This window comes from Suncus etruscus, chromosome 14, assembly GCF_024139225.1.
Source record: "Suncus etruscus isolate mSunEtr1 chromosome 14, mSunEtr1.pri.cur, whole genome shotgun sequence".
NCBI lineage: Eukaryota > Metazoa > Chordata > Mammalia > Eulipotyphla > Soricidae > Suncus > Suncus etruscus.
Window position 1 is genome coordinate 64166371 of NC_064861.1, and position 13713 is coordinate 64180083.

The 13713-nt window shown below is 49.0% G+C and overlaps 2 protein-coding genes across 3 annotated transcripts in view; one reads left to right on the forward strand and one right to left on the reverse strand.

Annotated features, from left to right (window-relative positions):
- Nucleotides 1–1079: 1079 nt before the first annotated feature.
- NOB1 (NIN1 (RPN12) binding protein 1 homolog) lies at nucleotides 1080–8494 on the reverse strand. Its single transcript, XM_049786416.1, has 9 exons — nucleotides 8432–8494; nucleotides 8184–8316; nucleotides 5322–5452; nucleotides 4631–4702; nucleotides 4423–4557; nucleotides 4149–4343; nucleotides 3456–3553; nucleotides 3201–3345; nucleotides 1080–1441 (listed from the first exon to the last, which is right to left on the reverse strand). Exons 1-9 carry the CDS (start codon nucleotides 8492–8494, stop codon nucleotides 1172–1174), a joined length of 1242 nt encoding a protein of 413 aa, XP_049642373.1. The 3' UTR covers nucleotides 1080–1171.
- A 3131-nt stretch (nucleotides 8495–11625) lies between these two features.
- Nucleotides 11626–13713, forward strand: part of WWP2 (WW domain containing E3 ubiquitin protein ligase 2) — a 132405-nt gene continuing 130317 nt past the window's right edge. The window contains exon 1 of one of the 2 annotated variants that reach the window (XM_049786347.1): nucleotides 11626–11690. The gene's annotated coding sequence lies outside the window, so the exon portion shown is untranslated. Of the gene's footprint in view, nucleotides 11691–11879; nucleotides 11899–13713 lie in introns of those variants that run through there. The other variant, XM_049786348.1, reaches the window with a different exon arrangement.

Consider the following 13713-nt stretch of genomic DNA (forward strand, 5'->3'; position numbering starts at 1 on the left):
TTATATATACGGTTATTGGAAAAGGTGAGCCATTCAGGAAAAAAATCTAGTTCAGGAGCATTTGGAATTAAGTCAGCAACTAACACAAGTTAGTTTTAAGTTCCTAAGCCCTTTCCCACCTGCAGTTTTGCTCCACATGTTACAGTGAAGAAAACACTAAACTCAAGGAATAATTACAGCTGGTCGTACGACTCAGAAGCAGCCTCATACAAGGCTCGACTCTGGTGGCATCAAATGTTGGGTAGGAAAGTCATGTACAGTCCCTGGGGATTGTGAAAGGCCTCTTCCAGGTTGGGTAGGAAACACTTTTCCTAGGAGGCCCACAGTCACCTTGCAGTGCAGAGAAGCTTGCAGAAAACAACGGGTGAAGCTATTCAGCTCTGCTGAATGACTAGAGTATTTCAAAAATATCTTAGAGGGAAAATACTTGAAGGCCACTGCAGACACACCAAGAAAACCAAGAGAGACTGAGTAGGATCTCTGGCACCATCACCAGGAGTGATCCCCGAGTACTACTGGTGTGACCTCAAACCCCATCCAGCAGAGACTGGAGAGATAACAGAGCTGTAGGGTGTTTGCCTTGCACACAGCCAATCTAGGACAGATGGTGTTTTGTATCCCAGTATCCCATATAATCACCCAGTCTGCCAGGAACGATTTCTGAGTGCAGAGCCAGGAGTAACCCAAGTGCCACGGGGTGTGACCCAAAAACCAAAACAAAAAACAACAAAAAAACCACTTGTAGGTGGGCCAGCCAGGCTCTAATTCCTAGCACTGGTTGGACATTTATCTCCTAAGCGACCAACTTGGAGTCCATCCCTGGCAGCCCACATGGTCCCTGAGGCAGCCAGGAGTAAACCCTGAGCATCCCCCAGAATGGCCTAAAAGCAAACAAGAAACCCACTGTTATCCTTTAAATCCAAGATAGTTAACAATGTGGAACACACTGAAGCTTACAGTCACATTTATTAATAAGTACATAATCTTTAGGTCCATTCTGGAAAGGCTGAGGCCTGGCTCCAGGGCCTTGTATTTTGTCACTCTTGCTCCCTCAGGATGCCACGGAGAGCCCAGCTGTACCACAAACCCAGTCAAGGCGGCTGGGCCAGCTCCGCAGGAAATGAGCTGCCACACTTCAGTCATGCTCCAGTTCATCTGGGGTGCAGGCTCTTCACCTTTTCTTCACAAACTTTTTCCTGGAAGCATTAGGATTTAAGCGTCTCCTCCCGGCTCCCAGGGCACCGTCTCTGACCTGGAGGGTGGCTGAGCGGCTGGAGATGTCGTTCTCAGCGAAGGGCGATAGCCCGGCGATATAGTCAGGGGCGAAGACGTCGGTTTTCTGTCTGGCCTTCTGGGAGAGTCGCAGCTGAGGGAAGCGCTGGTCCTCGGTGAGATGGGGGTTGACGGCATACTTGCCCCCTTTGGGAGTGGGAAGCGAATACTGCCAAGGAGACCAGGAGAACCATAAGAAGGGGCTCCAGGACTAAACGTCACATCTTGCCCAAGGTGGAGGGGGACAGCCTGGCCAGGCCATGCTTGGAGCACTCACTGCCTGCCTCCCAACAGGCAGAAGCCTGCACATAGCCCTTTATAGTGCTCCAGAAAAACACACAAGGATGGAAAATGGAGGAAGGTTGGGTGGACTCTGGTGCTGAGTATCAGCACCTTAGCCTCTTAGTATCACCGGAATAGAAAATAGACTCACAAACACACTCATAAGCTGTGTGGAATGAGGGCTGAGTTTGGGGATTCCGTGCTGGGGACAAAGGGCTCTTCCATCAATTGGTATACGTCTTTGGCCCACTGCCAGCCAAAAACCAAGCTCAGCCTGGAACCCATAGTGCTGCAGTGTAGACGGTGCTGCTTTAATCAAGACTATCCAGGACCCAGCTGCTCTTGGGGCAGTCTGACGACAGGGTCACTACCTAGACCAAGACTTGAAACCATGCTCAAATGGTGAGTGGGTTCCAGGGAAATGTCAATGCACGTGAGGGACAAATAGAAGCTGACAATTCACCACTGGCAACTGCCATGGAAAAAACTGATTACAACTCTTATTTCTCGCTGTAGGCCACACCTGCCTGTGCTCAGGGGTTACTTCTGGCTCTGCACTCAGGGATTACTTCTGGTGGGCTCAGGGGAGACAATATGGGATGCAAGGGATTGAAGCCGGATCAGCTCTATGCAAGGCAAATGTCATACCCACTGTGCTATTACTCTGGCCCTGACTTCAACTTTTAACCACTGTAGCTTCATGAGGGGGCAGAGTGAAGAGGGTCAGGCAGATGCTCTGCCCCTAGTGGGCCCCTGATTCCCCCCAGCCTTGGTGATGATCTCACCAGTTATTTCACTAGTGACTAAGTGACTCTGCGGGAAGTCTGGATGGAGCCAGGCCTGACACTGGCAGGTTAGACAAGAGCTCTGTAACTGGGTCAGTAAGGCCTCTTGGGTGACACAGAGAACTACATCCCACTTAATCGGGTGACCAAAGCTGCTGTCAACAAACTTAGGTGCCATTACAGTGTCTGAGAGAGCACTGGCATCTGAATGACAATGGCAATGAATGACAGGAGGCTTCGCAAAACCATGGAGTCTACAGAGATCCTGGTGGTCTACCAGGACCAACCCCAAGGTCATGAACAGGTCAGGGAAGATGAGAATCGAAAAGCTGCATCTGTCCCTACAGCCCAAGCCCTACCCTCGCCTCTAGAAAGATAATCTGTGGTCACGTGGTATTGTAGTGCTGTGTATGTGAGACAAAGTCTTTGTCCAGGGGCCAGAGAGATAGCACAACAGGCAGGACCTTTATTGGGGCCGACCCGGATTTGATCCCTGGCATACCATATTGTCCCAACTCACCAGGAGTGATCGTTGAGCACAGAGCCCACATGTGCTGTCCCTACCCCCTTACCCAAATCAAAAGCTTTGTCCAGTAAAATAAATGCTCAAGCATCAAGGGGGAATCTCTGTACAGTTCACTCTCAAATAGTTTAGGACCTAAATACTAGGTAACCAGTGTGGTACTGGGGGGGGGGCAGAGATGGCTTCGAGGCCTGATTTTCTAGGCAGCTAAATGAGTTCTATCCTGGTGCTAAGGGGGTCATGTCCTGTTGCTGGGTGTGAGGCTCTGTTGCTAGGGTTAGGAGTGCATGTATCTGGAATGGGAGTGGGTTTGGGATGCGCGGATGTGCTCCACTCACCCGCAGGCCACGTGGGTTCAGCACCTTGGGGTTGCGGGAGAAGTGCATGTGCAATGCGCCATCAGTGCCAATGGTCACAGACACCTTCTTCAGGGTCCGGTTCCCACAGTGGGGGCAGAACACACGTGTCATGTCCGACGTTGTCCTGGAGACACAGGAGTGGCAGGGGCTAGAGTCTGCCCTGAGGGGCACAATCGCGCAGCAGGCAGAGGCAGGCGGTAAAGAAGGGGTACAGGTTGTGGGCCTGGCACATACCTGAAGCAGCCGTGGCAGCGCAGTACATAGTTGCGGGCTTCTCGAATGAGCTGTCCGTCCACCGCCAGTACATGCAGTCCCATCTGCAGCAGCACATTCTGCAGCCATCAGAGGACAACAGCTCAGGGCCACGGTGACCAACTATGGGACCACCAGCCCTGCTCTGCCTGCCAAGGGGTGTCTGTGCTAAAGGAAAGGAAGTTTGGGAACCCTCCCCCCCAATAGTAGGAGATTAAGGATGAGGCCAGGGCTCAACTTTAGATACATGATTTACATGTGAGAACCCTGACTTCCATCCCCTGCATTGGATGGTCCCCCAAGCACTATGGGTGTGGCCCCAAAGACAACAGCACATAGGATAGGAATCCTGACTGTCCCCAAAGCTGGGGACCGTGGGCCTTTATTTAGACAAGTCTGTTGGCACTAGCTGAACAGAAAGTCTATTCAGAGCCAGGAAGCAAAATCAGGGCCTCCTGTTTCATCAGTTAGATGCCTGCCTTGTGGGCTGGGAGTTAGCAGCTTTGACACCCCCAGCCTTGCACCGAGTATAGATTTGCACTAGCAATCAAGAAAAATACCCATGGGCCTCCAACAGCAAACACTCAGCAAACTAAGTCTTTTTGGGAACTCCCCAGTCTGGGTGTCCCACCCTCTATGGCACCTAGGGTCACTGCTCTGGGCCCACCCACGCACCTGCATGGCGAAGTCTGTGGTCACGCAGCCCACCCGCACATCCAGTGGGACGGTGCACTGCCCCAGCTCCTGTCGCACCCGCTGAATATTCCTGGGGGTGATCCACCCACCACTCTCCCCGTCACTATCTTCATCATTTCCATCTTCAGAATCCTCCTCCTCGTCCTCACTGGCAGCACCATCACTGTTACAGTCCTGGAACAACACAGCAACAGGGAGATCAGTGCCTGGGGCCATGGTGCAGAGAAGGCAGAGCCACCTGCTAGGGTCTCACCAGCAGCTCCTGAAGCTCCTGCTCAATGTTGGGTAAGGGGTTCCTCCAGTACACAAATGAGTTGAACTCCAGCTCCTGGGATGCAGCAGCAGGTTCCCTGGACTCCGTGGGTTGGCATGGTTGCTTAGGCTGAGACTGAAAGGAGAAGACATTTAAAACCAGACACCTGAGAAGGAACAAGGACAGAGGCAGCCAGCCCAGGCCTCACCTTGGAAGGGAGATGGAAGCCAGACACGTGCAGAGGTGTTTCTGGGTGCTGGATAGAGGAGCTTACTGTGACCTTTGAAAGGAAAAGGAAAAACCACTGATAGGGCAATGCAAAGCCATATGGCTTGGATTACCCCCCATCCTCCCACAAAAAGTAATTGAAATAGAAAGGGTTGGAGCCATAGTACAATGGGTAGGCATTTGCCTTACACATGGATAACCCGGATTCTAATCCTCAGCACCCCATGTGGTCATCTAAGTGAGTATAGCAGAAACAAAAAGCAAATAAAAAGCATGCTATCTATGACAATGTTAAAAAATTACTATCCACTCTGTATAGGTGTAATAGTGTTCCTGTGGTTAACTTTAGGGGAACTAAAGCAAAAAGTAGCTACCAGTGATATACCAGAGTTCCAAATAATGAAAAGATGAAAGCAAGGACCAGTGAGGTGGCGTTAGGTAAGGTGTCTGCCTTGCAAGCACTAGCCAAGGAAGGACCGCGGTTCGATCCCCCGGCGTCCCATATGGTCCCCCCAAAAAAGATGAAAGCATAAGTCATCAACTGACAATTATGGAAACAGAACACCAACACTGGATCTACTACTACAATCATTCTCTGCAGCAAAGTTGCCATGTCTTTTTTTTTTTTTAAAGAGCTAGGGCAAAAGAAAACCCAACAATGCTTATGTTACCTTCTCTGGTTCTTTTCTGAGGTGAGACACTCCCACAAACTCTGCTTCTAGCTGGTAAGTGAGAGCCAGCACCTGGATGTCCGTGGCAGAGAGGCTGGGATAGTCCCCGGTTTTCTTTGAAAACTCAGTTACTGCAAACAAGAAGGTTTCAAATTCAATTAGAGGTCCCCCTCTCCCCCAAAAGACCAGAAGACCACTCTGGCTAACCACAGTAAAAGTATGGGCAGCACATACTTCACAGGTGAACACTTTCGTACCTGTGAAGTGCTCATCTTTTCCCACTTGTACTGAAGAAACTAGACATTCTACTGTCAATACGGTTTACTGAGACCATCATTCTCCATGCAAAGAAAGAGGTCCTTAAAGTCATGCATGCGGTAGAAGGCCTGCTGCCAGTCTACTGTGTTAGAAGACAAAATCTCCTCTCCTATATTTAAAATGCTCTGAAAGTTTATTAAGCTACATTGCTTGCATGATCAGATTCCAAGATGAGATGGAAAATTTATTTTTACCAATAACTGGTTGTCTTTGATAAAATCAAAACACTGGGCTCCCCTGAAATACATATTGGACAATTTCGTGTATTAAAAACAAAGATGGTAGGGTGCTTGCTGTGCATGCAGCAACCCGGGCATCCCAAATGGTTCAACCATGCCAGGAGTGATTCCTGAGTGCAGTGCCAGGAATAAACCCCTGAGCACTGCCATGTGTGGCCCAAAAAGCAAGGCCAGAGATGAGACTCTCTATCTAACACAGAATAGATAGATGCCAGTCACTGCTATTCTCCTGAAACACCAGACACAAAGATTTCTGACACATTAAGGGAAAGTGTCTTCTGCTAAATTGCCTAAGGAAAAGCAGACTCTGTTAGTTTCCTAAAAATTGAGTGGCACCAATTTATTGGGCACTCTGACCAAATCCCAAGAAATAACAATAGTATTTCTGAAGAAAAATGAAAATCATGAAGGATCACACAGCTATGGATTGGGAAAATGACTCAAAAAAAAAAAAAAAAAAAAAAAAAGCCCCAACCAAGAAGCAACTCCAGATCCTAAGCTGCCGGAGACAGTGATCAGTAACAAACTATAATTGTTCACAACAGTCTCCTCTCTTCTACCTCAAAACTCTAAATCAAATTCAATACCTTGGATTTTTCCTGGGCATTGATACTTAGGTTCTAGTTTGTTTTGTTTTGGGGCCACACCCAGTGATGCTCAAGGCTTATTCCTGTCTCTGCACTCAGGAATTACTCCTGGAGGGATTCGAGGGGCCATATGGGATGTTGGGGATAGAACATGGTCAACTGCGTGCAAGGCAAACACCCTCACTACTGTACTATCTCTTGAGCCTCATCATCCCTTAGGTTCTCAAGAGGCCCACAGAACTGATTCCTGAGCCTATGGCCAACTGTTTGGTTTCCTTTCGGGACTCAAAACGGTCAGCCACCTCTTTCTGACTTGGGTGAGGCATCCTAGAACAGTCTTCACTCTAATAAGTGAAAAATAATTGGGTCGGAGCCAGATATCTGGGCACTTCGACTTGGAACGTAAATGCATTTCTCGATGCTTACAAAGAGTTCAACATTCCTCATCTATTATATAGATATTTATAAAAGAATAGTGGGATTTTTATCTTCCCTCTGACTTGAATATTATTCCTCTATATTGCATGAATGAGAGATTTCCATTGTTTCCATCAGAGTAATATACTTGCTTTGATTCTTAAAAATAAGCGAATAAGGGGCCGGAGAGATAGCATGGAGGTAAGGAGTTTGCCTTTCATGCAGAAGGTCGGTGGTTCGAATCCCAGCATCCCATATGGTCCCCGTGCCTGCCAGGGGCGATTTCTGAGCATAGAGCCGGGAGTAACCCCTGAGCACTGCCGGCTGTGACCCAAAAAACAAAACAAAACAAAACAAAAAGCGAATAAGATATAAAAATTATTTGCTGAATTACTTGTGAAGAATGCATTTAAAGCTAATTTAAATGTGTTTGGATTCATAAGACATTACTTCAAGTGGTGGTAAAAGTAGTCTTAAGAATTTGCAAATACTTTAGGTTTTCCAAATATAAATGAGAGAGAACATTGTATAACAACCATTCTGCTCTACTTTCAATCCAATCCAATAAAAATCTTAATTTTAACAAAGAGTCCAACATACATTTCGGTCAATGTGCCTACATTTGTGGAAAAAAGGAGCAAGGCCAAAATTCTGAGTGGTCATCCCGGGGCACAAACTTGGCAAGGCCTAGCTGCCTTCTGGTCCGGGTCCCACCACGACCTAAACTAGAAATTTCGTGCAGCTTCTAACCCAGTGCTTGTCAATTCTTTTCTGTCATAGCCCCCTAGGAAGAAGAAAACATGTTTGCAACCCCCCCGTGCGACTGTAAATAGTATCATTAAAAAAAAAAAAGCTTTAACCTGCAAAACAAAGAATATATAAAATAATTTGAGCTGATTTTTTTTTTTTTTTTTTTGGTTTTTGGGTCACACCCGGCAGTGCTCAGGGGTTACTCCTGGCTCTATGCTCAGAAATCGCTCCTGGCAGGCACGGGGGACCATATGGGACGCCGGGATTTGAACCACGGACCTTCTGCATGAAAGGCAAACACCTTACCTCCATGCTATCTCTCCGGCCCCTGAGCTGATCTTTTAATCAGAGGCGATGTCTGGATGAATGGCTGCAATGAGCCCGTTTTGCAAGGCAGAGCTTTGCAATGCAAGCGGGGTTGGCAGCAGGACACAGCAACTCTCCAACAGCTCCAGAGACATACAGAGACATAAACGCGGGGCTGAGCTTGTGATGACAGTGTTTGGGCCTTTGCACCGGCCCCGAGTCCGGGTCCTCTGGCTCGCACTCACCCAGGCGAACGTACTCCGGGAAGGGCTCCTTGAAGCGCAGCTCGTAGGGCAGCACGGCGAGCCGCCGGCGCGTGGCCTTGTCCCGGATCTCGCTCACCACATCCCGGATCGTGTAGATGTTCTTCCCGAAATCCTGCGGAGGGAGACACGGCCCGGCTCACACCCCGCTCCCGGGACTGCATTTTTTCTTTTTTTTTCACGGCAGCCCGCCCACAACCTGCAACCCCTCTCCTGCAACCGCCCTGGACCTGCAGAGCCGCGTTCCGCAGGAAAGCCCCGGTGTCCGCAACAACGTGCTCCACCGCCGCCATCTTGACCGGGCGCATGCGCACACGCGGCTCGAGCGCCCCATCCGGAACTCGGGGGCGGAACCAGAAGTTCGTAGCGGCGCAGGGCTCCCCGCGCGCATGCGTGCTTCTGTTTCCAACCCGGGCGGGCTCGAGCTACGGGTCACCTGGGGAACCGTGGCAGCTGCCTTAAGATTGGTCGCTCTTCCAGGGGCCGGAGCAGTGGCGCAAGCAGTAAGGTGCCTGTCTTGCCTGTGCTTAGCCTTGGACGACCGCGGTTCGATCTCCCGTTCGATCCCCCGTGTGTCCCCTATCGCCAGGAGTGTTTCTGAGCCAGGAGTGACCCCTGAGCAGCACCGGGTGTGGCCAATAAAGCAAAATAATAACAAGTTAAAAAATAAAAAAGTTAGCCAGGAGAGTCACTCCTATTTAATAATCTCAATGATTCTGGGAAACTGATGCTATTTTAGTTCTATTGTGTTTATTTGGGGCCCCGCACTCTATGGACCTCAGGGACTGCACCTGGTTCTGTGTTCAGAAGTCATACATGGCGATTCGAGGGGGACCATATACAGTGCCAGGACTGCTGCTTAGTACCCCGACTTTGTTTTGAGCCATTGGAGCCGAGTCTATGCCTTACCTACCATATCCACTATATGCCTTATCCACTATACTATTTCTGCTTCTCAGCCAAATTTTTGTTTGTTTGTTTTTGGGCCACACCCAGCAGCACTCAGGAGTTGCTCCTGGCTCTGCACTTGCTCCTGGCAGGCTCAAGCTTCTTCTGGTGATGTTCAGGAAACCAAGAAGTGCTTGGGATTGAGCCTGGGCCCTTGGCATGCAAATTTTGTGCTCCAGTCCTTTGGACTCTCTTTCTCTCTGGCCCTGATACTTTAGGTTTTTGTTTTCTGGGCTACACCTAATGGTGCTGTGGGGATCATGTAATTGAACCCAAGGCACCAGCATGCAAAGCATATACTCCAGTTATTTAGGCTATTATGCTCATAAATTTAAAAACACAAACAAACCTCAAGATCTTCCAATACTGTAAAATCCATAGCAGACAGTTTATTTTTCAGTGCATTGATGAATTCTTTAAGTTTTCTGGAGACCTCACATTGGAGTGCTCATTTGCTACTTCTGGATCTCTCTTCGAAGATCAAACCCTTTGGTGCTCAGAGGACCAGAGTACCTGATGGTACTGGGAATCAAACTGGGGTTGGCTACACATGAAGCAAAGACCTCAGTCTCTCAGACCCCAACAACAATTTTGTTTTGGGGCCATAATTAGCAGTGCTCAGGCTTACTACTATTTTTGTGCATAGGACCTGGGGTGCCGTATGTGGTGTTAGGAGTAGGACCTGGACTGGCCGTGAACAAGGCAAGAGTCCTACATGCTGTACTATTTCAATGTCTCCCAACAACAAAAATTTTTTTGAGTGGGCCATATACAGCAGTGCTCAGGGCTCACTTCTGGTGTGTACTCAGGGGTTATTCCTGGCTCTGTGCTCAAGGGTCATTCTTGGAGGTGCTTGGGGGACCATATGGGATGCCAGGGATTGAACCTGGGTTGATGGCATGCAAGGCAAATGCCCTACCTGTGTTTTCACTCCAGCCCCAGCTTCTTTTTTGGTCAACATGGATTACATATAGGAGTCAATAGGTTATGTAGTAAAGCCAAATTGTGTAGGTGTCTATCATCAGGTTTGTGTAATTACAGTGACATACTTTGACAAACTGTCTAAGATCACAATTACCCCAACACATCCTTACTAAGTGACTCGTGACTGCCCAAGTATGCAGATACTCATACAAAGGGTATGCGCAGTTCAGCATGCTTGGCTGTGGTCCTTTTCCTCACAACTTCCCATGCCCATGCCACCAGAATCAAGATTTTCCTGATGGGATGCATGCTGAGTTTAAGTTGTTGAAAGGTCAATATACCAACTCCTGAATTTGGAATAGGAACAGGAAAAAAAGAGAGGAAAGTGATTTCATTTGTTTGCATAAAAGGGCCCACCAAAGGCAAAGACCTCAGATGAATCATCGAACAGTGGTTAAGGCTAATTAGATGATTAGTATTAATTTTAATGGTGATTGTAAGTGAAAAATAGAACCTTTATTTAACATGTCATTGTGATTGGGGAGATAGCACAAAGGGCTGAACACATTTTGCATCTGGGAGCAGAGCAGACCCTGAGCACCGTGGCGTTAGCTTCCCACATAAAATTGACTTAAAATGGCTTCTATTGGAGTGCAGAGTGATAGTACAGTAGGCAGGGCTTTTAGCCAGTCACCATAAGTCTATCCCCAGCACTGCATATGGTCCCCTAAGGTCCTCCAGGAATGATCCCTACCCCAATTCCTAACGTTCATCTATTCTGTAGTCTTAGAAACTAATTCAGCGTGTTGAGGACATATTCTGAAGTTCATCTGCTCTTGTGTTACATCCAGAGAAAGAGACTCCACTCACTAAGGCTGAGCGTTTGATGTTTTCTGGAGCAGAGCAAACTGCCCGACACACACTTTAGCAGGCATAGGTCTGCAAAACGGAGCAAATAATACCAGATATTTAGTTAAATTTGGCTTTTTTAGAACTAACAATCAGTAGACATCTGATATATTCCACTCAATATTTGGGATGTACATCTTCCAGGCCTAATGATGAGAAAGCCAAAAATTCCCTGGGTGTCCTGCGTCATCTACTCAGCAGCTAGAAATACCTAATCATGGGCTGGAGAGATAGCATGGAGGTAGTGCGTTTGCCTTGCATTCAGGAGGATGGTGGTATAAATCCTTGCATTCCATATGGCCCCCTGAGCCTGCCAGGAGGAATTTCTGAGCATAGAGCCAAGAGTAACCCCTGAGCACAACTGGGTATGACCCAAAAACCAAAAAAAAAAAAAAAAAAAAAAAAAAGAAATGCCTAAATCTTCCTTCCACCTTCAGTGGAAGTTCCAGACGGTCTCTAGGTTGGATTGGATTGGATTGGAGACACGCAGGCCGGCCTCAATGCTAGTCAGTGGCTGTCCTGTAAGGGGCTCAGGCAGGCAGGCAGGCCTAGGTGTCCCAGGCAGGCCTAGGTGGCCCTTACCTGTGGGCCGGCCAGCCTCTTCCGGGTCAGGTGACCACGCGCGGTCACGTGACCCGCCCGGAGTGCGGGCGCTGGAAGGCGGAAGTGGCGAGGAGTTGGGCGCCGCTTCTGTGGCCGCGGCAGGGAGTGAGTGAGCGGCGGCGGCTCGGGGGGCGCGCGGGGGGCGGCGGTCCGAGCCGGGGGTGGGTGGGGGCGGCGCACGGAGCGGGCTGGGCCTGGGTGGGGTGGGGGTGCCCGGCCCGGGCGCCGGGGGGGCGGTGGCTTCCTGTGGGAGGGGCCTGGCGCGGCGGTTCCGGCCTCCGAGGAGGGGTGTCCCGGCTCCCGCCTCTGCAGGGTGGGCGCTGGGGCTGCCCGGGCGTCGCCAGTGGCGCCCCAAGGGCCAGGGATGCCAGGCACGGAGAGAGTGACCTTTGTGCAAGGACCGAGAGCGGAAGGAAAAGGGGGGACATCAGGCAGGGGTTTGGGATGCGCCTGCGAACGAAGGGGGTGCAGGACGGCGAGGGGAAAGCGCAGCAGACCCCTGTGCAAAGTGGGGATCCGGCCACCCCCCTACCCCGGATCACTGGCTCTTCTTTCTTGCTTTTTTTTTTTTTTTTGCAAACCCTGCTTCACCGAGACTCTGAGATCGGATACCTTATGCAGTTTTATTTGAAACTTCTCGAGGGCTCCCCGAAATCTTCAGCATCTTTGCGTCCGTCACCACACCCACTTTACCCCGCTGTGGAATGGGTGTTTCCACTTCTTGGGGTGGGGGGTATTTGAGCCCTTCAGCTTCTCTTTCTTGGATTTGATCTCTCTCCCCAGATCACTTAGGTTCAACTTGGAGGCTTAAAAAAACAAAACAAAACAAAACAAAGACTGGAGGACTCTTGGCACTGCTCAGTCTGCAGCGGTCTCCACGATTTGGCTAGGCGCGGGGGCGCCCCCTCTAATCTGGGTCTGAGGCTGCAACTTTTGGGACTTGGTGACTTTTCTTCTTTTCTTTTCAGTCTGAATTATTCAGCTGACCCTGCCACGTGACTGCTTATCTGCACTAGCTGAGACTCATAGGGAGACGAGAGAGATCTGGGTTGTGTTCCTGGGAACTGTGACCCAGACGATGGTTTTGAGATGCAAACACCCGTGTTGAGAGCTGTTTCTCTTCTTTTGCTTCGTGTTGACTGACATTCGTAGGAAGGAAAGTGAATTTCATGGATGCACCATGACAAATTGAATGTTCAGACTCACTTGGTCATGGGAGCCAGCGTCGTTGGAGGTTTTAAGTAGGGAAAAAATGGTACTTTGCGGCTGTGTTAAGCCACTTGGATTATTTGAGAAACATCAAACTATTCATTTTTTTTTTGAGCCAACCCATGAGTTAGAATGGGAAATGTAATTTTTATATCCCAGTGAATAAACAGTTCTTTGAGAGATGACTTGGACTTGCTCTTTCTTGTTTACAGGTTTCTTTCTCCAAATCTCTCAAGGGCAGGGATCTTATTTGGTTAGTTACCCAGGTGCCTGGCATATTTGCAGGTTCTTGGTAAATGTTGAATGTCTTGGTGAATAGAGGAATGACTGAGGTTCACGTAGCTGTAAGTGAAGACCCAGGGGTTTAAAGCAAGTCCTATCTCCTAACTCCTGTCAGACAACTTGATTTTTTCCCCCATTTTTTTCTTTTATTTGAGGGGGAATGAGGGATAGGGGTCACACCCAGCAGTGCTCAGGTTTCTGGCCCGGCACTTGGGGATCACTCCTGGTGGGACTTGGAACCATATGGGGTGCCAGGGTTTGAATCCAGATTATTGGAAATGGCTTAGATTGGCACCGGCACTTCAGTCTCTTGTATATTCTTAAGAAGGTTCTACCAGTAACCCAGTAACTCTAGAAATGGGCACCATTATCTGGGCAGGTTGATACTGTACTGTAGAACAGATAAAGAAAATGAGGCCTAGTGAAGTCCTTGTTTTCAGTTCCAAAAAGCAATTGCTCTTAGTGGTGCTCAGGGGATCCTGTGGTACTGGAAGTAGAACATGAGGGTCTAACATTTAGAGCGTACCCTCAGCCCATTGAGGACTCTCTATTTTTTTTTTTTTTTGTATTTGTTTTTGGGTCACAGCTGGTGACGCTCAGGGGTTATTCCTGGCTCTACGCTCAGAAATCGCTCCTG

Excerpts from the sequence above, each read along its gene's own strand:
- NOB1 (XM_049786416.1), bottom strand. The coding sequence starts at position 8,494 with ATGGCGGCGGTGGAGCACGTTGTTGCGGACACCGGGGCTTTCCTGCGG. Across the intron at positions 3,346-3,455 it reads CGCTGCCACGGCTGCTTCAG|GACAACGTCGGACATGACAC; the intron begins GTATGTGCCAGG and ends CTGTGTCTCCAG. Across the intron at positions 1,442-3,200 it reads TGAACCCACGTGGCCTGCGG|TATTCGCTTCCCACTCCCAA; the intron begins GTGAGTGGAGCA and ends TCTCCTTGGCAG.